The sequence below is a fragment of the Sphaerodactylus townsendi genome, linkage group LG15 (assembly GCF_021028975.2).
Source record: "Sphaerodactylus townsendi isolate TG3544 linkage group LG15, MPM_Stown_v2.3, whole genome shotgun sequence".
In the NCBI taxonomy this organism is placed as follows: Eukaryota; Metazoa; Chordata; class Lepidosauria; order Squamata; family Sphaerodactylidae; genus Sphaerodactylus; species Sphaerodactylus townsendi.
The window spans coordinates 35,781,274-35,804,316 of record NC_059439.1 but is presented as its reverse complement, the minus strand read 5'-3'; the positions used below and the strand labels follow the sequence as shown (position 1 = coordinate 35,804,316).

The 23,043-nt window shown below is 49.3% G+C and overlaps 1 protein-coding gene across 2 annotated transcripts; it reads right to left on the bottom strand.

Moving 5' to 3' along the window:
- Positions 1 to 4,439: 4,439 nt before the first annotated feature.
- LRP10 (LDL receptor related protein 10) lies at positions 4,440 to 22,689 on the bottom strand. 2 transcript variants are annotated; one of them, XM_048517501.1, is made up of 9 exons: positions 22,111 to 22,689; positions 21,663 to 21,857; positions 16,925 to 16,963; positions 13,852 to 13,984; positions 12,963 to 13,147; positions 11,745 to 11,966; positions 9,998 to 10,844; positions 8,957 to 9,086; positions 4,440 to 5,996 (listed from the first exon to the last, which is right to left on the bottom strand). In XM_048517501.1, the coding sequence occupies exons 2-9, from the start codon at positions 21,763 to 21,765 to the stop codon at positions 5,436 to 5,438; spliced, it is 2,220 nt and encodes a 739-aa protein (XP_048373458.1). In that variant the 5' UTR covers positions 21,766 to 21,857; positions 22,111 to 22,689; the 3' UTR covers positions 4,440 to 5,435. The 2 variants fall into 2 exon arrangements, with proteins under 2 accessions (XP_048373458.1, XP_048373457.1); XM_048517500.1 differs by having other exon boundaries at positions 21,663 to 22,689.
- Positions 22,690 to 23,043: the final 354 nt, after the last annotated feature.

The window sequence follows — 23,043 nt, the reverse complement described above, 5'->3', positions numbered from 1 at the left end:
CCTAGGCAGGGGGTGTGTTCCTGCAAGGGCGGGGAGCCTGGGGGGAGATAGGGAAGTTGTCAGTGATTGGAGGAGGGCTGGGGAGAGAGGCAGCCGTGGGGAGGAGCGGATGGAGAGGTGGAGAGAGAAAGGGGGTTAGGGGACCAGTATGGGGGCTCAGCCGGGACTGATGCCCAGAGACAAAGGACAGATGGCCCTGAAGCGGAAGGGATCAATAGGCGTGGGGAACGAGACACCTGGACAGGTGGATCGGTTTTATGCGCTTCGCCTGCAGCCCAAAAGGCTAAGCGTGGCTTGCTCTAGATTTATTTCAGCTTACCAGCATCTACAAATACATAGCACCTGTTTGGTGTTAAAATACAGATATTGCGAAAAATCAGTGCTAGAAAAAAATAGTGCTCTATTGGTCTAAAATTCACAAATTGCAAGTTGCAGGTTAAATCGATGGTGTTGAAATACAAGCTAAATAGGATCTGTAAAAATTTAGCCCTTTTTGTAACTTTATTTTTCCCCCTTTTACAATACCTCCAAGCTACATTTGCCGTTATTAGTTTAAAATTCACAAATTGCAAGTTACAAGTTAAATCGATGGTGTTGAAATACAAACTAAATAGGATCTGTAAAAATTTAGCCCTTTTTGTAACTTTATTTTTTTCCCTTTTACAGTACCTCCAAGCTACATCTGCCGTTATTTCTTTGTCTGTTCCATTAACTTTGTCTGCTCCGTTTTCCTTTCTCTTCCAGGATATTTCATCAATGTTGCATTAATAAAATTATGCCTTCTTTCCGTATTAACAACTTGCCACCAAAAATAAGGCGTTCGATAGTTTCTAAGGAGCAGCAGTGGCATAGGAGGTTAAGAGCTCATGTATCTAATCTGGAGGAACCGGGTTTGATTCCCAGCTCTGCCGCCTGAGCTGTGGAGGCTTATCTGGGGAATTCAGATTAGCCTGCGCACTCCCACACACGGCAGCTGGGTGACCTTGGGCTAGTCACAGCTTCTCGGAGCTCTCTCAGCCCCACCTACATCACAGGGTGTTTGTTGTGAGGGGGGAAGGGCAAGGAGATTGTCAGCCCCTTTGAGTCTCCTGCAGGAGAGAAAGGGGGGATATAAATCCAAACTCCTCCTCCTCTTCCTCTTCCTCTTCCTCTTCCTCTTCTTCTTCTTCTTCTTCTTCTGAACCCTTATTGCAGAAGCATTTACAATCCTCCGTGGCTTTTTAAAGATATTTGCCAGTTAATACTAGCGTTGGTCAAGCTTTCTGTCTTATCCGCATAAACTGGGGGTTGTCGAGAAAATTAATATATGATGCCATTTTGGTTTGCTTGTCTCCTGCTAAGAGTGCACGGCGTACAATGGTCAAAGGGGATTTCAGAACTCCTGTTCGAAGCCTGCACTTTTAAGCCGACTCCAAACTCGAGGGCTGCAAAATGAGACACCACTCAACATTATTAAGAGGAAGCGTCAGCCCTGCTCTTGAGGGCCCTTCCTCGAAGGCTCTCCCACGGCCCTGTGCCTCCCTGGCAGGGCTGTTCTGCAGCGCGCTCCCTCGGGAGGCTCTCTTGGCAACCGCCAATTAGTTTCATTAACAGCCTCCCACTCGTGACTAATAGTATAATTCCCCCCCTCTCCCTAATTAGAGCGAGCAGCTAATTCAGCATCATTAGGAGGATGAGGGGAAGAGAGAGAGGATCTCTCCTCTGGGCCCACCCCCTTCCCAGACAAACTGCCCCCCAAGGGGAAACTCTCCACCGGCCTGCTTTCTGCCCCACTTCCTGGGGCAATTCAGTCCCCATATTTCGCCTGTGCCGCCTTCTGGGCTAGTGAGGCCAGTGGGACCTTGGGAACCGCTAGAATCGGGGGCCTAGCTGGTTCCAACAGTACCTGCGGCTCACCCTGGTTGCCCTGCCCTCTCCCCACAAATTCAGGGGAGGGTGCAGTTGAATACTGGCCAGTGGGACTCACCCTATCCCCAGACCTGGGGGAAGAGGAAGAAGTTTGTATATCCCCCTTTTCTCTTCTGCAAGGAGACTCAAAGGGGCTTACAATCTCCTCTCCCTTCTCCCCTCACAACAAACACCCTGTGAGGCAGGTGGGGCTGAGAGAGCTCCGAAGAACGGTGACTAGCCCAAGGTCACCCAGCTGGCATGTGTTGGAGTGCACAAGCTAACCTGGTTCACCAGATAAGCCTCCAAGTGGCAGAGCAGGGCATCAAGCCCGGTTCTCCAGATTAGAGCGCGTCTGCTCTTAACCACGACACCACGCTGACTCTCAGGATGGATCTGAATAAGTGAGTCGTGAGAATAGTTGAGGACACAGTTGCCAATCTCCAGGGAGAGCCTGCAGTTCTCCTAGGAGAACACAGAGCAGAGATCCCTTCCCCTGGAGTAAATAGCTGCTTTGGAGGGTAGACTTTATGGCATTATACCTAGTTGAGGCCCCTCCCCTCCCCCAAACCCACCTTTCCCTGGCTCCCCCCACCCCCCCGATCTCCTGGAAGTTCCCAAACAAACAAAGAACCCAAGTCCACCATCTGTCACCTGGTCCCCAAAGACAGGTTCAACCAGTGGTGGGATCCAAAAATTTTAATAACAGGTTCTGATGGTGGTGGGATTCAATCAGTGGCGCCGCTGTACACACGCGCCTCCAGTTCTATTGGGCAGGGAGGTTGCTTTAGTAACCCCTTCTCGGCACTCAGAAAAAATTAGTAACCACTTCCAGAGAAGTGGTGAGAACTGGTTGGATCCCACCTCTGGGTCCAACCAACCCTTCTGAAGCTCCCAGGATTGGCGCACCGTTGTGAAACAAGACTTACCTTGGGATAACTGATTGTTTTTGATACAACCTAAATCCAGGCCTGATTTTCCATCTCAGGTGTACAAGTGGCTGTTTGGGCAACCCCAATTGAGGAAGGCACGGGTCCCCAGACTAGCATTACTGGTTCAGAAGCTAAGAGGCACTACCGCCCATATCTGTACTACGGCACTGAGCAGAAGGCAGCAATGAATAAACCTTTCTGGGCACGACAAAATTATACTGCCCCTTCCCACAGCTAGCTTTCCCCAAGTCCACTCCAGGTGATCCTCCTAGCCAAGCTTACTGGAGAGAGTGTGTGTGTGTGGGGGGGGGGGGGTACATCTTCTTGAACTTTGTGGGATTCGTTTCCATGGAGAGAGAGACACACACAAATCTACTCATACCATTATTTTTCCTTTTATTTCTTAGCAAATCTTTTAAAAGGCAACAGAAAGTGACATAACGAACAGAACGGCATCAGTTAGAAACTCACTCCCCAAAGACCACAAACAGTGCAAATATTTGCTCATCTAACCCAATGCAATCGCTGCTATCCGTATTCGAACCTGTGGGGGAGAGCAGCACGGCCGGAAAACGTGAACGCGTGTCGGCAACAGTTTCCGAAGACGAATCTCAGCGAGAAATTACATCAGGAAGAGTCCCGTTTGGCGGACTAGGTCTCTTCCATTTCGTTTTGCAGGGGTAGGGAACCTGCGGCTCTCCAGATGTTCAGGAACTACAATTCCCATCAGCCTCTGTCAGCATGGCCAATTGGCCATGCTGGTAGGGGCTGATGGGAATTGTAGTTCCTGAACATCTGGAGAGCCGCAGGTTCCCTACCCCTGTACTAGGGGGAAGGGCTGCCCTTGAATCAGGCGTTAACATGCTTATTCTAAGGTTGTTTGGTTAATTTCGGTCAACTTTGAGGCACTGATGGAGCGGTTTGTTGAAGGAGGCTGTTTTGCCCATTTGGGTTGTGCCCAACATTTTGAGCGGTGTGCGTGGATTAGGAAAGCTAGTGTGAGTTTCTCAGCTGCCCGGTTAGAAAAGAATGTAGTGTCAAAACTTACTTGCAACGTTTTCCCACAAAAAGCTTTTAAGAATCTGCAAACAGAGTCTGCAAACAGAGTCTGCAAACAGAGTCATGTCGAGTTTCAACCGAAAAATCAGGTGGTTGGCATAAACAGCTTTCATCTGCAAACAAAATAAGCTATCCATATAATTTATGTGGGTCAGCCTGGCCATTATCTTTTACAAGAATGACTGGAGGATCAAAGTTGAAATCCGCCCATACCCTCAAAATGATCTAACGGTGGGTTCTTTTTTTAAAAAAAGAAGAAGTGTTTGGGCTGAGATTTAACAAAGATGTTATGTGTACCGTTTGTGAAACACCTAGCTAAGAAAATAAGCTTATATATTCATTTGTCAGTTTCAAATTGATCACAATGAAGATTTCAAAAGAACGTTTAGGAAAAAAAAAACATATTTTCACGTTTGTTACCTTGAATGAAGCAATAATTCACCCCATTTTAGGAACAACTGTGCAACATTTCTTTTAAAAGCAGAGATAGCTCTTGCCTTTGAAAATCAAATCAACGTTTTAAGCAGAATCAAGTTCACTGTGCATATTCATTTTCTTTCCTTTTGCCACTGAAATAATTTGCAACGATCGCTACTAAATCGCTTTTAATCCTTCATACAAAATTTTCCTCGTGTAGAGCTCATTAGATAGGTCTTTGTGCAAAACTCCCCTCGCTTATTCTATTTTTAAAAATAATTTACTTACAAAACATCAATAAAAGATCAAAATAGTTTCCATCTTTGCTCTTTGTCTTAAAACAGTATTTTCTGATCACCACACACACAAAAAATGCAAAGGGCGTCACCAACTTTAAATATCCTTTTTTGCTTTGCTACCTTCTTAGAAATCTTTCTGCAACTTCGGAAAAAATAGTTTTCTTGCCGAAGTACATTTTTGCTTTTTTTCTTTGTACTGCTTTGTTAAAAAATAACATTTATGGTTCAGCCCTATAGTCAATACCTTTAAGGGCCACCATTGATTGCTAACAAACCTCTCTGCTTCCTTCCCTCTTAGGCAGAGGAATATTGTCATGTCTCCCTGCAAGAACATATTTATTTTCTATACCCACCTCCTCACTTTCTAAGAACATTTTCTAAAATGTCAAGTGCATGCACTTCTACTGTTCTCCAGAAAAAGCCATATTTCGTTGCCAGCTGAACCGGCCTGTTGCTCACAGATCTGGAAAAAACAAAGAAAGAATATCAAGATGACTGGGTAGAGCCATCTTTCTTATGGCTTGTTACAAAGAACAGTAATCCCAGATGACCCAACAACGCCTCTAAGAAACGTTATTTAACTGGCTCGCGAATATAGCGTCCGTATTCAGCTGCGCGGACGTTTGCCTCTTCCGATAGGTCAGAAGAAAGAAGCTTTCTAGTGGCCTCAACCATCTACCCTGTTGGTCCCATGCCAAGAGCAGAAATAGAACCTTTAAGAACATTTATTTTTGATCTGCCAGCCAATTGTTTCATTCACTATTAATTGACTGCGAACGTCCAGTGTTAGACAAAGATAGAGAAGGTCACCGTGGCCGGGAGGGGGGAATCGGTGAGGTTGTCAGGTCAGAAGGGGCTCATCGTCCCAAGTTGCGTCTGTGTTCTGGAGCCGTGGCTCAGCGAGAGGGACCAGCAACACGTCGTCTTCGTCCTCAGGTGAGGGTGGCACACTGAAGGTATCACCTGCCTGGACAGAGGACAGAGGTGCAGGGGGAAAGAGCCGCACGCGGAGAATTTGCATCATTCCTGAAAGCCGTGGAGTGGGAGGAGGGGGAGGAGCCAGGGGCTCAGGTAGAGGTTCGGGAGTAGGCGGGACTTTCTGAGGAAGAGGCGGGGCCTGCTCCTCACGTTGGGCAGAAGTCGTATTTTCTTCCCCTGAAACTGGCGCGGGCTGGGTATCAAGAGCAGAAGGGGAAGACGAGGTGGTGGCGGCACTTGCGGGTGTCGTGGGGGAGGAAGATGGAGCGGGCCGAGGGAGGAGTCCCCAACGGCGCATACGCCTGACCAAGCGGCGCACGAAGCGACTGCGGTGTGGGTGGCGACCCCCGTTGGTGGCAGTGGTAGTGGCTGGGTCGCGGCGCAACAAATGCAGCAGGGACCGCAAATTCCCCAGCACTGAGTTCTGGAATGAGAAGGAAAGAAATTAGTTGAACAATAAGAACATAAGAACATAAGAACAAGCCAGCTGGGTCAGACCAGAGTCCATCTAGTCCAGCTCTCTGCTACTCGCAGTGGCCCACCAGGTGCCTTTGGGAGCTCACAGGCAGGAGGTGAAAGCAATGGCCTTAAGAACATAAGAACTAGCCTGCTGGATCAGACCAGAGTCCATCTAGTCCAGCTCTCTGCTACTCGCAGTGGCCCACCAGGTGCCTTTGGGAGCTCACGTGCAGGCTGTGAAAGCAATGGCCTTAAGAACATAAGAAAGAGCCAGCTGGGTCAGACCAGAGTCCATCTAGTCCAGCTCTCTGCTACTCGCAGTGGCCCACCAGGTGCCTTTGGGAGCTCACAGGCAGGAGGTGAAAGCAATGGCCTTAAGAACATAAGAACTAGCCTGCTGGATCAGACCAGAGTCCATCTAGTCCAGCTCTCTGCTACTCGCAGTGGCCCACCAGGTGCCTTTGGGAGCTCACGTGCAGGAGGTGAAAGCAATGGCCTTCTGCTGCTGCTGCTGCTCCCGAGCACCTGGTCTGCTAAGGCATTTGCAATCTGAGATCAAGGAGGATCAAGATTGGTAGCCATAGATCGACTTCTCCTCCATAAATCTGTCCAAGCCCTTTTTTAAAGATATCAAGCTCAGTGGCCATCACCACCTCCTGTGGCAGCATATTCCAAACACCAATCACACGTTGCGTGAAGAAGTGTTCCTTTTATTAGTCCTAATTCTTCCCCCCAGCATTTTCAATGAATGCCCCTGGTTCTAGTATTGTGAGAAAGAGAGAAAAATTTCTCTCTGTCAACATTTTCTACTGCGTGCATAATTTTATAGACTTCAATCATATCCCCCTTAGACGTCTCCTCTCCAAACTAAAGAGTCCCAAACGCTGCAGCCTCTCCTCATAAGGAAGGTGCTCCAGTCCCTCAATCATCCTCGTTGCCCTTCTCTGCACAAACAATGTTTGAATGCACTAGATAGCTGATCCTATGGATTGAGCTTCCTCTTACACTAGAGGTGCAAGATCTATGGTTTTCAGTGAGCCCTTGAACAAACAGAAGCCCTAGTGGCCCACTCGAGGGGAACTCATTCATAGGATCCAGGTCTGTGTCCCACAGTGATGGGGTAGCATGATGCTGGCAGGGGATGATGGGAATTGTAGTCCAATAAATCTGGAGGGCTGCGAGTTTGACACCTGTGGGGTAGGGCATCTAAACCAAGGTTGGTTTACAGCACTGAGAATTGTTTTAACTGGCTATCCAAAAGAATGAAATGAAACAGTGTTTTTTTTTTTAAATCGTGACCTCTATGAGCTTATCTCAGAACAGTGATATACAAATATTTTAAATAATACTGTTATTGGGAACGTGACCATAAAAGATTCTGGCAGGCCAATGAACTGCCCAGAAGGTAAGGATCCAGGTGATAATATGTGTATTATGTGTGCAGACTTTTGATCTACACATAGACATTTCTGAGACCATCTGGACAGAGCTTTAAGATTAGCCAGCCTGATAGGCCCTGAAACCCCATTGGCTAATATTTAGGGTGTCCTCAGAGAAGGTTCAAGCAGATGTTTCCATCATCTGTTGCTCCTCATAGCCCCCAACCTTTCTCTGAATAGAAAGGCCATTTCTCAGGTGCAGTTATAAAATATTCCAACCATATCTGTGGTTATTTGCTTAAGCAGGCAATGATACGGAGAGGGTTCTATGTGCCTAGGAATCTCTGTGCCAGCCATGTGGTGGGCATACTTGGCGAAGAAGAGGAGGAGGAGGAGTTTGGATTCATACGCCACCTTTCTGTCCTGTAAGTAGACTCAAGAAGAAGAAGAAGAAGAAGAGTTTGGATTTATATCCCCCCTTTCTCTCCTGCAGGAGACTCAAAGGGGCTTACAATCTCCTTGCCCTTCCCCCCTCACAACAAACACCCTGTGAGGTGGGTGAGACTGAGAGAGCTCCGAAAAGCTGTGACTAGCCCAAGGTCACCCAGCTGGCATGTGTGGGAGTGTACAGGCTAATCTGAATTCCCCAGATAAGCCTCCACAGCTCGGACAGCAGAGCTGGGAATCAAACCTGGTTACTCCAGACTAGATACATGAACTCTTAACCTCCTACGCCACTGCTGGTGGCTTACAGGCTCCTTCCCCCACAAACACGCTGTGAGGTGGGTGGGGCTGAGAGAGTTCTGAGAAAATTGTGACTAGCCCAAGGTCACCCAGTAGGAATGTAGGAGTGCAGAAACACATCTGGTTCACCAGATAAGCCTCTGCCACTCAGGTGGAGGAGTGGGGGAATTGAACCCGGTTCTCCAGATGATAATCGACCTGCTCTTAACCACTACACCACTTTGGCTCTCAGGCACATCCCACGGAGAGACTCTTCCCCCTCATCCTCAAAATCAACCTGACTGACCTGACGTGGATAACATAGGGAGGCAGAGGAGGAGGAGGAGGAGGAGGAGGAGGAGAAGAAGAAGGAGAAGGAGGAGGAGGAGGAGGAGGAGAAGGAGGAGTTTGGATTTATATCCCCCCTTTCTCTCCTGTCGGAGACTCAAAGGGGCTGACAATCTCCTTGCCCTTCCCCCCTCACAACAAACACCCTGTGAGGTAGGTGGGTGAGAGAGCTCCGAGAAGCTGTGACTAGCCCAAGGTCACCCAGCTGGCGTGTATGGGAGTGTACAGGCTAATCTGAATTCCCCAGATAAGCCTCCACATCTCAGGCAGCAGAGCTGGGAATCAAACCCGGTTCCTCCAGATTAGATACACGAGCTCTTAACCTCCTACGCCACTGCTGCTCCCTTATATCGGGTAGACAAAAGACAAAAAGGCGTGGGAAACCAATACAGGGACAGCCTGCCCTAAGCACTAGCTGAGGGCCACCCCAATACCTGGTGAAAACAAGGTGAGGAAGATAACAGGGCCATCTCACCTGGCTGGGATGCTCAGTAGGAAAGCCGTCAACTGGGGGGATGACGCCACGAGCAATGAGCTGCCCGTAGGAGGGGGGAGCTTGCCGCCGGACCATCTGGGCCTCCATCCGCGACATGGGGGCTACAGCACTGCAGTGGGAAAGAATAAAGATGTGAACTACAGCCTGCAGAAAGGTGGCTAATAAATATTTTAAATACATTCAGGTATCCCTTCCACATTGCTGGGGTTAGGGCAGGGCCCTCCACTTCTACCTTAACCCCACCCTCTACTTTTGGTCTACACATTGACATTTCTGGCACCACCTGGACAGAGTTACCTTTCCTAACTGCCAGTTCCAGTCCCTCCCTTGAACATCTGATTTCTATCATTATCTCGTTTGAGTCACCCCATGAAGAAGAAGAAGAAGAAGAAGATAAGTGTTTGGATTTACACCCCACCTTTCTCTCCGGTAAGGAGACTCAAGGTGGCTTGTAAGCTCCTTTCCCTTCCTCTCCCCACAACAGACATTTTGGGAGGCAGGTGGGGCTGAGAGAGTTCTGAGAGAACTGTGACTAGTCCAAGAAGAAGAAGAAGAGTTTGGATTTATATCCCCCCTTTCTCTCCTGTAGGAAACTCAACGGGGCTGACAATCTCCTTGCCCTTCCCCCCTCACAACAAACACCCTGTGAGGTAGGTGGGGCTGAGAGAGATCCGTGGAGTCACCCAGCTGGCGTGTGTGGGAGTGTACAGGCTAATCTGAATTCCCCAGATAAGCCTCCACAGCTCAGGCGGCAGAGCTGGGAATCAAACCCGGTTCCTCCAGATTAGATACATGAGCTCTTAACCTCCTACGCCACTGCTGCAAGGTCACCCAGCAGGAATGTAGGAGTGCGAAAACACACATCTGGCTCACCAGATAAGCCTCTGCCACTCAGGTGGAGGAGTGGGGAATCAAACCCGGTTCTCCAGATTAGAATCCACCTGCTCTTAACCACTACACCACGCTGGCATGCTGTTCAAAGTCTCATAGACCCCCTTATGATCCGGCTCTGCCCCTCACCCGAAGTCGTGGCTACGGAGCGCGTAGAGGCGACAAGTGCAGCCCAACGCGATCACCAGGAGGAGGCCGCACACCAGGCTGCCGATAACCGCCGCCGTCACCACTTTGCGCGGGAGGACATACGAGCAGTCGGCCTCGTCAGAGGCGTCCGTGCAGTCCGCCTGCCCGTCACACATCCAACTCTCGTAGATGCAGCGCCCGTCCTGGCACCGGAAATTGCCCGGCTGGCAGGTGTAGCAGCCCCGCTCGTCCGCGGCGTCTGCGCAGAAGGTCTGGTAATTGCAGCGGTCGGCAGGCCCGTAGCAGGCAGCCCCGACCATGCCCCGCCCTCCGCAAGGGAACTGTCCCAGCGGACAGCCGTTGCAACCATCCTCGTCGGCACCGTTGGCGCAGTCCCAGATGCCGTTGCAGCGCTCGGCGGCGCTGTAGCAGCTGGCGCCTTCGCCGTCTTCGCCGCCGCAGGGAAAATCCCATGGGACGCAATAACCCCGCACGTGGTAGGTAGCATTGAATCCCAGGCGATTAGTTCCCGGGACGGCCTGGTATAGGACCCACGCACGGCTGGAAGGGGAGTCCACGGAGACAACTTTGTCATTGCTGGTATAGTCCAAGTTGCGCAGCAAGCGAGGCCGTGGGGTGCTGCCGGGCTCCCCCTCGTACACCTGCAGAAAGTCCCGGACGTCCAAATCGATGACGGTGAAGCGGATGCTTAGGGGGCGGCTGTCGTGGGCATCTAGGGCCCACTGGCAATGGGCGGCCCCTGGGTGCGCGTCTGGGGCGAATGCTGGCGAAAAAATTACCCCATAGAAGTTGTCCAGGCTGACGTTGCACGGCGGAGCTTTGGACTCTGCAGCAAGGGGAGTGACAGAAGAGAACGGAAGGCAGCGTAAGAATTGTGCAAGGGGTGAGACGGGTCATAAAACAGGCGGGATTTTTATTTCACCAGTCAGGAAACCCTGAGAATGTGATCAGGGAAATGGCCATTAAATGATTGATTCCCTCACCTCTTCCCAAGTTCCTCTCAAATATATTTATACTCTAGTGTTGTGAATAAAGCCCTGCCCCTATTGCTCATATGCCTAGCACCTATTAGTTCCTCTCTGAATATTGCAAAATGAATAGTGTAAAACAAAACACCTCAAACTAAATGGAACGCGAAATTAACTGACTATCAGAAGCATACAGATATGTTTGCGAGCATAGTTCTGGACGGAGAGTTTTGAATTCCTCAGCACACAGTATTTACATCCTTAGAAAAAGAGTTTGGATTTATATCCCCCTTTCTCTCCTGCAGGACACTCAAAGGGGCTTACAATCTCCTTTCCCTCCCCACTCCCCACAACAAACACCCTGTAGGTGGGTGGGGCTGAGAGAGCTCCGAAGAACTGCAACTAGCCCAAGGTCACCCAGCTGGCGTGTGTTGCACAAGCTAATCTGGTTCCCCAGATAAGCCTCCACAACTCCAGTGGCAGAGCGGGGAATCAAACCCAGTTCTCCAGATTAGAGTACACCTGCTCTTAACCACTACACCACGCTGGCTCTAAGGCAGTGGTGGCGAACCTATGGCACTCCAGATGTTAATGGACTACAATTCCCATCAGCCACTGCCAGCAATGGCCATGCTGGCAGTGGCTGATGGGAATTGTAGTCCATGAACATCTGGAGTGCCATAGGTTCGCCACCACCGCTCTAAGGCATTTGAACTGTCCAATTTCCTCTTTCCTCTCTTTTGACTCTTGTTCATTACCTCCCCTCGGCCTGTCTGATGAATATCCTTGCGGCAGCTCCGAGCTCTCAGTTGCCGTTTTTTCACTTGTCACGTCCTCCTCCGGTAGCCAACGCATCCCTTTGCCAATAGCATGTCCCCACCCACTGGCCTGATTGGCTGGGAGGGTGCTGGAGGAGGCACTCAGGCACCTGCGGCCCTGGCCGCAAGAGGTGGTGATCCTTGACTTGGAAAACATCCATTCTGGGTAAGAGAAAACAAGAAGGGGGGGGATAGGTGAATAACCAACCACTCACCCACCTCTCAAAAAGGAAGAGAGAGACCAAATGTCAGCAGGAACAAAGTAATGTGGAGCAGAGCACCCAGTTCTAACCACAGATGATGATGATGATGATGATGATGATGATGATGATGATGATGATGATGATGATGATGATGATGATGATGATGATGATGATTATTATTATTAATAATAATAATAATAATAATAATAATAATAATAATAATAATAATAATAATAATAATAATAATAATTAAATTTAGTATACCACCCTATCCCCGAAGGGCTCAGGGTCGTGTGCAGATAAAACATCAGCTAAAAACATACATATAATTAAAACAACAGTCATATCTTAAAGCATGGCCAGCCCTTCTGAAACCCTCCTATTAAAATAATGGGTCCTGATGGTGGTGGGCCCATGGGGGGGTAAGAGGAGGGGGCAGGGGCACCCTCAATTAGCGGTCTCTCCAAAGGCCCGGTGGAACAACTCAGTCTTACAGGCCCTGCAGAAATCCCCAAGGTCCCGCAGGGCCCGGACAGCGGGAGGGAGAGTGTTCCACCGGGCCGGCGCCAGAGCCGTGAAGGCCCTGGCTCGAGTGGAGGCCAGCCGCATCATTGAGATGCATCAATGGGGTTGACAATTGACAATTGCTGTCTGCTTTTCGGATTATAACTTGTCAATTTTAAGTTGGATGGATCTGTTTTATATGTTGGAAGCCGCCCTGAGCCCATTAGGAGAAGGGTGGTGTACAAATATAATGCAGCAAATAAACAAAATAGAAGTTCTGCTTTAGAAATGGAAGAATGGGTGGGTGGGCGGAGGAAGGGGGAGAAATGGACCAGATGTGTAGATGTAACTGAAGTAGTAACTGAATCGTTTGGGGAGTGGGCTTCCACAGCTGTCCAGAGAAATTTTGCCCTGGGGACGTCCCAGCCGCAGACCGTAGCAATTCCCATACCTCTCTCATATTTCAACAGAAACCCGTCGCCTGCCATGAACCTCCAGCTGTAGCTCAAGGTCACGTTGCCTCCCTTTATCTGAAGGGGCTCCGGAATGTTGTAACCGCAGAATTTCTTGGTCAGCTGGGAGGACGAACGAATGGTCAGCACTTCCGAGCCACAGAGAAGGCGGAACCATTGGAACCTGCAGAAGACAGAGATAGAGACGAGGAAGAGGGTTGGTACATGTCACATTTTATTTCCTTATGACGATGCTACTGAAGAATCCCGGGGTGGGGGGGGGGGATTCATGCAGAGAAGTCACTGGGGGCTGAGAAACATCAGCTGGGTCCACAGACAGCCCATTTCGCTCAAGCCAATCTCTGCACAAATATTCATTTAGGGCAGGGGTCTGCAACCTGCGGCTCTCCAGATGTTCATGGACTACAATTCCCATCAGCCCCTGCAACCATAGGGGATCATCTCTGGTGGGGGTGGGGATCCAGAGATCAGGGGGAATGAGGAGGAAGAAGAAGAAGAGTTGGATTTATATCCCCCCTTTTCTCTCCAGTAAGGAGACTCAAAGGGGCTTACAAGCTCCTTTCCCTTCCTCTCCCCACAACAGACACCTCGGGAGGCAGGTGGGGCTGAGAGAGTTCAGGAGAACTGTGACTAGCCCAAGATCACCCAGCAGGAATGTTGGGAGTGAAGAAACATATTTGGTTCGCCAGATAAGCCTCCACAGCTCAAGTGGCAGAGCAGGGAATCAAACCCAGTTCTCCAGATTAGAGTGCACCTGCTCTTAACCACGACACCCTCGCTGGATGGGAGATGGAATCTTTGCCCAGCTGTGGTTGTCACTAGGTTTTGTATACACAATATGCTTGGTGTGCACATGCGCTTTCTCACTTGATGGAGATGACATCCTCGGCCCCACCGAGAATCACCCAGGTGCAGCTACGGAACGGCATTCCCTGCACGGAGGGGCTGCGGATCTGGCCGGGGAATTCCCTCCGGACGTCAGGGTAGCCCTGGCAGACACCTGCAGACAGGAAGGCAGACGACCAGGAAAACGATGAGTCCTCTCTTCCATCGGGCACGAAAGCAGCCCTGGGTTAACCATTCAGCAAAATACTGTGTTTCCCCGAAAATAAGACAGGGTCTTATATCAATTTTTGCTCCAAAAGATGCATGAGGGCTTATTTTCAGGGGATGCCTTATTTTTTCCCATGATTTTGCGCCCTCCTACGCAGTGGTGGGATCCAAAAATTTTAGTAACAGGTTCCGATGGTGGTGGGATTCAAACTGTGGCGTAGCGCCAGTGGGGCTGGGCAGGGCACGACGGGGGCGTGGCTGGGCATTCCGGGGGCAGGGCATTCCTGGGTGGGGCTGTGGCAGGGGCAGCCGCTCGCGTCCTTAGGCGGGAAGCGAATGCCGCGGCATGAGCACCCGCCGCGGTGCACCTCCTGCTAGTCTGCTTCAAGTTCTGCGCGCTACTGCTGAGAGGAGGGGCGTAACTAAGGCAAAAATCACGTGGCAAAATCACCCATTAGTAACCCCCTCTCGGCACACACCAACAATTAGTAACCTCCTCTCGGGAACCTGTGAGAACCTGCTGGATCCCACCTCTGCTCCTACGTGACCAGATCAGCTGCGCCGCAGAATCTGTAACTAGGGCTTATTTTTGGAGTAGGGCTTATATTTCAAGCAACCTCCCAAAATCCCCAAAAATCATGCTAGGTCTTCTTTTCGGGGAAACAGGGTAAGAACATAAGAACATAAGAACAAGCCAGCTGGATCAGACCAAAGTCCATCTAGTCCAGCTCTCTGCTACTCGCAGTGGCCCACCAGGTGCCTTTGGGAGCTCACATGTAGGATGTGAACACAATGGCCTTCTGCGGCTGTTGCTCCCGATCACCTGGTCTGTTAAGGCATTTGCAATCTCTGATCCAGGAGGATCAAGATTGGTAGCCATAAATCGACTTCTCCTCCATAAATCTGTCCAAGCCCCTTTTAAAGCTATCCAGGTTAATGGCCATCACCACCTCCTGTGGCAGCATATTCCAAACACACCAATCCTGCACGTTGGTGAAGAAGTGTTTCCCTTTGATTAGTTCTAATTCTTCCCCAGCATTTTCAATGAATGCCCCTGGTTCTAGTATTGTGAGAAAGAGAGAAAATTTCTCTCTGTCAACATTTCTACCCATGCATAATTTTGTAGACTTCAATCATATCCCCCCTTAGCCGCCTCTCCAAACTAAAGAGTCCCAAACGCTGCAGCCTCTCCTCATAAGGAAGGTGCTCCAGTCCCTCAATCATCCTTGTTGCCCTTCTCTGCACTTTTTCTATCTCCTCAATACTCTTTTTGAGATGCGGCGACCAGAACTGGACACAGTACTCCAAGTGCGGTCGCACCACTGCTTTATATAAGGGCATGACAATCTTTGCAGTTTTATTATCAATTCCTTTTCTAATGATCCCCAGCATAGAGTTTGCCTTTTTTTACAGCTGCCATGCATTGAGTTGACATTCCCATGGAACTATCAACTAAGACGCCTAAATCCCTTTCCTGGTCTGTGACTGATAGCACTGACCCCTGTAGCGTGTATGTGAAGTTTGGATTTTTTGCCCCTATGTGCATCACTTTACATTTTGCTACATTGAACTGCATTTGCCATTTCTGAGCCCACTCACCTAATTTATCCAGGTCCGCTTGGAGCTCTTCGCAATCCTTTGTGGTTCTCACCACCCTACATAATTTGGTATCATCTGCAAACTTGGCCACCACGCTACCCACCCCTACTTCCTGCACCTTCTTTTCGGGGAAGCAGGCTTCAAGAAAGGAGGATCCATAATGGTTAGTTTTCCCTCCTTACCTTTGCTAAGTAGTAAAGCAGATTAATTTTTGAGGACATGATCAAAGACTTTGCAATTGGAAAACTTTTTGTGGGTAAAGTTGCAAGTCAGCAACGGTCAGCATTATTTTACATCCTTGATTCGTGTAAATTAAAATGCTGTGTGTCTTCAAGGCAAGAAAGCAACGAAATAACAGGTGTTTTGTTTCATACAAATAATGACATTTATTCATTAGAATATAAATATATATATTCTGTTAGAATATATATATATATTACAGTTTATGATTGTTTTTATTTTGAATTGCATGCACAGTATTTGGAGGTGCCACAATTTTTCTGTGCTAAGGGCCTTTAAAGATCTTAATCTGCCCATACCAGAAAGGAGAGGGGTGGCATAGAAATTTAATAAATAATAATAATAATATTTGGGTGCTGTGTGGTTTCCGGGCTGTACGGCCGTGTTCCAGCAGCGTTCTCTCCTGACGTTTCGCCTGCATCTGTGGCCGGCATCTTCAGAGGATCTAGCCATGGCGGTTTGCTTTTCCCGAGATCCTCTGAAGATGCCAGCCACAGATGCAGGCGAAACGTCAGGAGAGAATGCTGCTGGAACACGGCCAGACAGCCCGGAAACCACACAGATCCTCTGAAGATGCCAGCCACAGATGCAAGTAGCGTCAGGAGAGAATGCTGCTGGAACACGGCCATACAGCCCGGAAACCACACAGATCCTCTGAAGATGCCAGCCACAGATGCAGGTGAAACGTCAGGAGAGAATGCTGCTAGAACATGGCCATACAGCCCGGAAACCACAGATCCTCTGAAGATGCCAGCCACAGATGCAGGCGAAACGTCAGGAGAGAATGCTGCTAGAACACGGCCATACAGCCCGGAAACCACACAGCACCAAGTGATTCTGGCCGTGAAAGCCTTCGACAATACAATAATAATAATAATCCACACCATCTCCCAATTCCCCCTGATGATCTGCACCCCCCCCCCTTAATAACATATCCCAAATGTTTCTTTCTATCCTCTAGAGAGGTTCAGAATTCTATGACCATTTCAGAGCGTCTTCCAGCTACTCCGATACATTTTTCTTATCAGAACTGTAGCTCCCAACTCACCCATATAGGAAGGACTACTCTCCACTGTCTGAAGGACACCTAAGGAAGGGAAAACGCAGAGAATCAGAGCCAAATGTTAATCTACTGCACACAACAATGACCTAGTATAATGTGTCTTGTTAAAGAATAACACATTCTAAACTTTATCGAGCCACAACCCGTTTTTATCGGAGGCATGAAGTTTTGCTCCAACTGGCAAACACACCCGTGGGTGTTCCGTGAACAAGGAAGTATTATAAACAGTGTACCCAAAAGATCTCAAACTGAAAGCCAGCTGCCTTTCTAAGCCAAGCTTGGAAGCACGCAACAGAAGAACACGACACTCTTCCTTGACAGCGTGCCTGTGTGACTAACAGAGTATCCAAAACAGTGCTGTGTTATATGGGGACTCCAGTTCTAATTCGAGGCATTTTTCTACAGTGAGAAAGTCACAAGTTCACAACGGTGACCACATTAAAAATAACTCAAATCTGAAACTGCAAGTCAGAAGTTTCAGCCTGAGGCCTCCCTTCTGTTGAAATAAGAACATAAGGGCCCTGCTGAATCAGGTCAGAGGTCTCTGTTCTGCATTGGTTAGACCTCACCTGGAATATTGTGTACAGTTGTGGGCACCACAATTCAAGAAGGATGTTGACAAACTGGAATGAGTCCAGAGGAGGGCGACCAAAATGGTAAAAGATCTGGAATCCATGCCCTACGAGGAGAGACTGAAGAAGAAGAAGAAGAAGAAGAAGAAGAAGAAGAAGAAGAAGAAGAAGAAGAAGAAGAAGAAGAAGAAGAAGAAGAAGAAGAGGGGGAGGGGGAGGAGTTTGGATTTATATCCCCCCTTTCTTTCCTGCAGGAGACTCAAAGGGGCTGACAATCTCCTTGCCCTTCCCCCCTCACAACAAACACCCTATGAGGTGGGTGGGGCTGAGAGAGCTCCGAGAAGCTGTGACTAGCCCAAGGTCACCCAGCTGGCGTGTGTGGGAGTGCACAAGCTAATCTGAATCCCCCAGATAAGCCTCCACAGATCAGAACGCACCTGCTCTTAACCACTACACCACTGCTGCTTAGGGAGCTGGGGATGTTTAGTTCAATGAAGAGAAGTGTAATGGAATTATGCTATTGCTAGAGCAGAGGGAAATCACATTTGACTGTGAAAAGCATCTTTGCCTTTTGATCTCCTGGAGGGAGGCCAGGAAACTATGCAGAGGTGCTAGGATGCAACTTGAAAAGGCCTAAATTACCTCGTGGCTTGAACAGAGTTTTCCTGAGAGGGAAAAAAGAATTCCATCTCAGGGGTTTATCCAGAAAGGATCTCTCTACCAGGGGCTCCTGGTGAGAGAGGACAATGAACCTCCAAAAGGAACTTTCTGCTAAGACAGGGGTCTGCAACCTGCGGCTCTCCAGATGTTCATGGACTACAATTCCCATCAGCCCCTGCCAGCATGGCCAATTGGCTATGGGGCAGGGGCTGATGGGATTTGTAGTCCATGAACATCTGGAGAGCCGCAGGTTGCAGACCCCTGTGCTAAGGGAACTGCACTAAGATTTTGTTATTTTTGCTTGAAATTAAAAAAACCTTATGAAACTTAGCAGGTTGCAGTGCTGGATGGGAAAAAGGACTCACAAGCGATTGCAAGATTGCACCCCACAATCTAGGTCGCGACAAGAAGGTTAAATGATAGCCATGTTTAGATATTTGAAGGGATGTCATGTTGGTGAGGGAGCAAGCTTGTTTTCTGCAGTTCCAGAGACTACGACCAGGAGTAATGGGTTCAAGGTGCAGGAAAAGAGATTCCACCTAAACATCAGGAAAAACCTCCTGACCGTCAGGTCTGTTCGACAGTGGAATTCGCACTACCTTGGAGAGTGGTGGAGTCTCCTTCTTTGGAGGTTTTTCAACAGAGGCTGGATGGCCATCTGTTAGGAGTGCTTTGATTGTGTGTTCCTGCATTGCAAGGGGCTAGACTTGATGGCCCTTGGGGTCTCTTCCAACTCTATGAGTCTATGATCCATCTGGTCCAGCATCCTGTCTCACAAAGTGACACTGGAATTCAGAGACCGACTGTGTGGAGATGCTGTTTTGTCACCATGGCTCACAACCACTGATAAATCTCTCCTCCATGAATCTATCCAATCCCATTTTAACAACAATGAAAATAGAAACAATACTATACCAAAGCTACATAAATTGCGGAATGTGCAGATTTATTGCAAACAGTGAACAAAAGAATGTATATAAAAGTAAACAAAAGTAAACGTTGTTCCTAACGTTGTGTGTAACAGATACAGTGTGTAACAGACTTCCCTCTGGGATACATCTCTGAAGATGCTAGCCACAGATGCAGGCGAAATGTTAGGAACAAGATCCACCAGACCACGGCCCGGAAAACCCACCAGAACCTGTTGAATATTTATTTATTATATTTCTTAATTGCTCTCCCCATCAAATGGGTTCAGAGTGGTTCACAAACATATATTATACAATAAAACAACTGCAAACCTTTCCTATTCGACCTCAGGGTGCCCTTCTCTTACGCATTAACCCAGTGAGGGAGGGAGTTCAATTCAGAACTTAAGTAAACAAAAGGGAAAAGGGAAAAAAATGCAAAGGAAAACAGAAACCAAGAAACCAAGGAAATAAAAGAAAGAAATATTTTCTTTTCTCCACGCTGAAACTACCACACATCTACTTCACTAGCTGTTCTCCAGTTCTAGTATTTTCGGAACGGGGGGAAGGGTTTCTCTGTCTACTCTTTTTACCCTGTGCATAATTTTTTATAAATCTCTACAACCCTTTGTTAGCCAGCATGATGTAGTGGTTAAGAGCAAGTGGACTCTAATCTGGAGAATTGGGTTGGATTTTCCACTCCTCCACATGAGTAGAAGACTCTTATCCAGATTTGTTTTGCAGCTCCTACACATGAAGCCGGCTGGGCGACCATGGGCCAGTCACAGTTCTCTCCAAACTCTCTCAGCCCCAGCTACCTCACAAAATGTCTGTTGTGGGGAGAGGAGGGAAAGGAGTTTGTAAGTTTCTTTGAGTCTCCCTACAGGAGAGAAAGGTGGGGTATGAATCCAAACTTTTCTTCTTCTGCTATGTCCCCATTTAGTGGTCTTTTCTGAATTGTAAAGTTCTAGATCAGTGATGGCGAACCTTTTCGAGACTGAGTGCCCAAATTGCAACCCGAACCCCACTTATTTATCGCAAAGTGCCAACACGGCATTTTAACCTGAATGCTGAGGTTTTAGTTTAGAAAAGCGGTTGGCTCTGAGGCATGCGTTACTCGGGAGTAAGCTTGGTGGTAGTCGGTGGCTTTGCTTTGAAGCAACCGTGCAACTCTTCCAACGGTGAATCACAACCCTAGGAGAGTTTACTCAGAAGCAAGCCCCATTGCCAGCAACTGAGCTTACTCCCAGGTAAAGGATTGCGCTTTAGTTCTTCGCATGAAAATCAGTGAGGTTTAACAGCGCTTAACAGGATTACCTACACTGCTACCCCAAAACTAGGTCTTAGGCTTAATGCTAATAATCGAACCCAGTGGCCCAGGCCAGTCTAGATTGGGGGGGGGGGGGGGCTCTGTTTGCGCGTGCCCACAGAGAGGGCTCTGAGTGCCACCTCTGGCACCTGTGCCATAGGTTCGCCATCACTGTTCTAGATTCTTCCGTCTTTCCTTATAGACCAGCTGTTCTGAGGTCAGACTCCCACCCAGTGAAGACAAGAAGGGACCTCATATGGAATCAGATAATTGGCCCAGCAAGCATTGCATCCACTGAAAGGCATTGACATATTGCTGCGCTATAACCATCATTCACAAATGTACCGACAATTATGCAACCACAGCACAGTATCCAGCAATGTGTGAACACAATCAGGATTGGGTTTGCCTGCTTGGACTGGCAGAGTTGTACTTCAGAGACCTTTTACACTTCTTACTTCCTGATCCAGGAGAGCCTTGGCTACTGCAAGATGTAATGTGCTGCCATCAGCTCTGCCGGAGGGAAGATTTAAGAACATGGAACGTTCTAATAAAAGAGTTTGTTCATGTGATCTGATTACGGTTGAAACACTTGACCATTCTCTGTTTGTATGCTCTAAATACAATAAGATACGCATGAAATACATGAATTCCATTTTCTTGCATTGTTCTCAGTGGCATGAGTGTTATAAGAGACCCAATCTCCTGAACAGCTCTGATGTGCTCTTTTGTGAAACTGTGGCAAATTTTATACTGGAAATTAGTAATTTTGACTGCAATTCTTAACCTTGTTTTGTTTTAAAATGTTGTCCTGTTTTATATGCCAATAAAGGCTTGCGTTGTTGTACTTCCTGATCCTTTAAACTAGAGATGCCAGGCATTGAACCGGGCACCTTCCGCAGGGGTTTTTTCCACTTCATCTCTCAAAGTGACCCCAAGGGGCAAAATGGGTGCCCTTGATAAACATTCGCTGCCCAGTGTGGCGTGGTGGTCAGTGTCAGGCTCGGATCTGGGCGGCTCGGGTTCAAATCCCGCTTCCGCCACGGAAGCCTCAGACCAGTCACATATTCTCAGCCTAACCTACTTCACAGGGCTGTTGTGCAGGTAAAAATAAAAAAACAACAACAAAGGAGAGGATAAAGATACCAGCCAGTTGGGCACAAAGACAGGGTGCAAATAAAGCCAATAGGAAACTGTAAGAATAAGGCATTATCTCCACCCCACCCCCCCCCCACGCTCAAGGGGGCGGCCCCTTCCCCATTTTTGTCTCTTACCCCAGAGGAGTCCAAGGACGAACCATCGCACCAGCAGCTTGGGGGACCCCCTGCGGGGAGGGCGCGGCGCTGGAGACCCGGGATCGCCGGCTTCTGACTCCATCGCCTGCCGGGCCTGCAGCTCCCCTCCTCGGCCAAGCAGGTTGGAGGTCAGCGCAGGTTGTCTTCCTCTTGGTCCCAAAGGGAGGCAGGACTCTAGGCGGCAGGTGCCCTCCATCAGGGAAAGGAGGGAGAGAGGGGGGGGGCGGCCAAAGGGGGCCGAGGAGCTTCCCAAGCGAGCAGGGCCTCTCCAGCCTGCTGCCCCCCCAGCCCTGCCCGCTCTTCCGCGCCCCTCCGCCTTTCCTCCCTCCTGCCTTGGAAACTTTGTTTTCCTCCTCCGCTTCCTGCCTGTGCAACTTTCTCAGCCGGGGGAGCCCCACGTGACCCCGCCCGCTTCCTTCCTTCCTACCTCGCCGGGCCTCATTCCTGCGCGTTCACACGCCCAGGCGCCACGCGTAACCCCTTCGGGTCCAGCGGCCGGCAGAGTTCCAGGCCGGCGATTCTTGGAGAGGGTCTAAGGGCAGCTCAGCGCGCCTGCGCCATTGGACGGGAGGGATTCTCGGAGAGGGTCTAAGAGCAGCTCAGCGCGTTAGATGGGGGATTCTCTGGGAGAGTCTAAGGGCAGCTCAGCGCGCCTGCGCCATTGGGCCGGAGAGATTCTTGGAGAGGGTCTAAGGGCAGCTCAGCGCGCCTGCGCCGTTGGGCCGGAGGGATTCTCGGAGAGGGTCTAAGGGCAGCTCAACGCGAGCGATTCTTGGGGAGGGTCTAAGAACAGCTCAGCGCATTAGATGGGGGATTCTCTGGAAGAGTCTAAGGGCAGCTCAACGCGCCTGCGCCATTGGGCCGGAGGGATTCTTGGAGAGGGTCTAAGGGCAGCTCAGCGCGCCTGCGCCATTGGACGGGAGGGATTCTCGGAGTGGGTCTAAGAGCAGCTCAGCGCGTTAGATGGGGGATTCTCTGGGAGAGTCTAAGGGCAGCTCAGCGCGCCTGCGCCATTGGGTCGGAGGGATTCTTGGAGAGGGTCTAAGGACAGCTCAGCGCGCCTGCGCCATTGGGCAGAAGGGATTCTTGGAGAGGGTCTAAGGGAAGCTCAAAGCAAGCGATTCTTGGGGAGGGTCTAAGAACAGCTCAGCGCATTAGATGGGGGATTCTCTGGAAGAGTCTAAGGGCAGCTCAACGCGCCTGCGCCATTGGGCCGGAGGGATTCTTGGAGAGGGTCTAAGAACAGCTCAGTGCATTAGGTGGGGATTCTCTGGGAGAGTCTAAGAACAGCTCAACGCGCCTGCGCCATTCTTGGAGAGGGTCTAAGGGCAGTTCAAAGCGAGCGATTCTCGGAGGGGGT

Bases quoted from the DNA above. Each gene is read 5' to 3' on its own strand.
- LRP10 (XM_048517500.1), bottom strand. From the start codon at position 21,879: ATGGAGGGCACCTGCCGCCTAGAGTCCTGCCTCCCTTTGGGACCAAGA. The intron at 9,087-9,997 runs GTGAGGGGCAGA...TTCCCACTGCAG, and splicing joins CTCCGTAGCCACGACTTCGG to TGCTGTAGCCCCCATGTCGC. The intron at 5,997-8,956 runs GTGAGATGGCCC...TTCTCATTCCAG, and splicing joins CTACTGAGCATCCCAGCCAG to AACTCAGTGCTGGGGAATTT.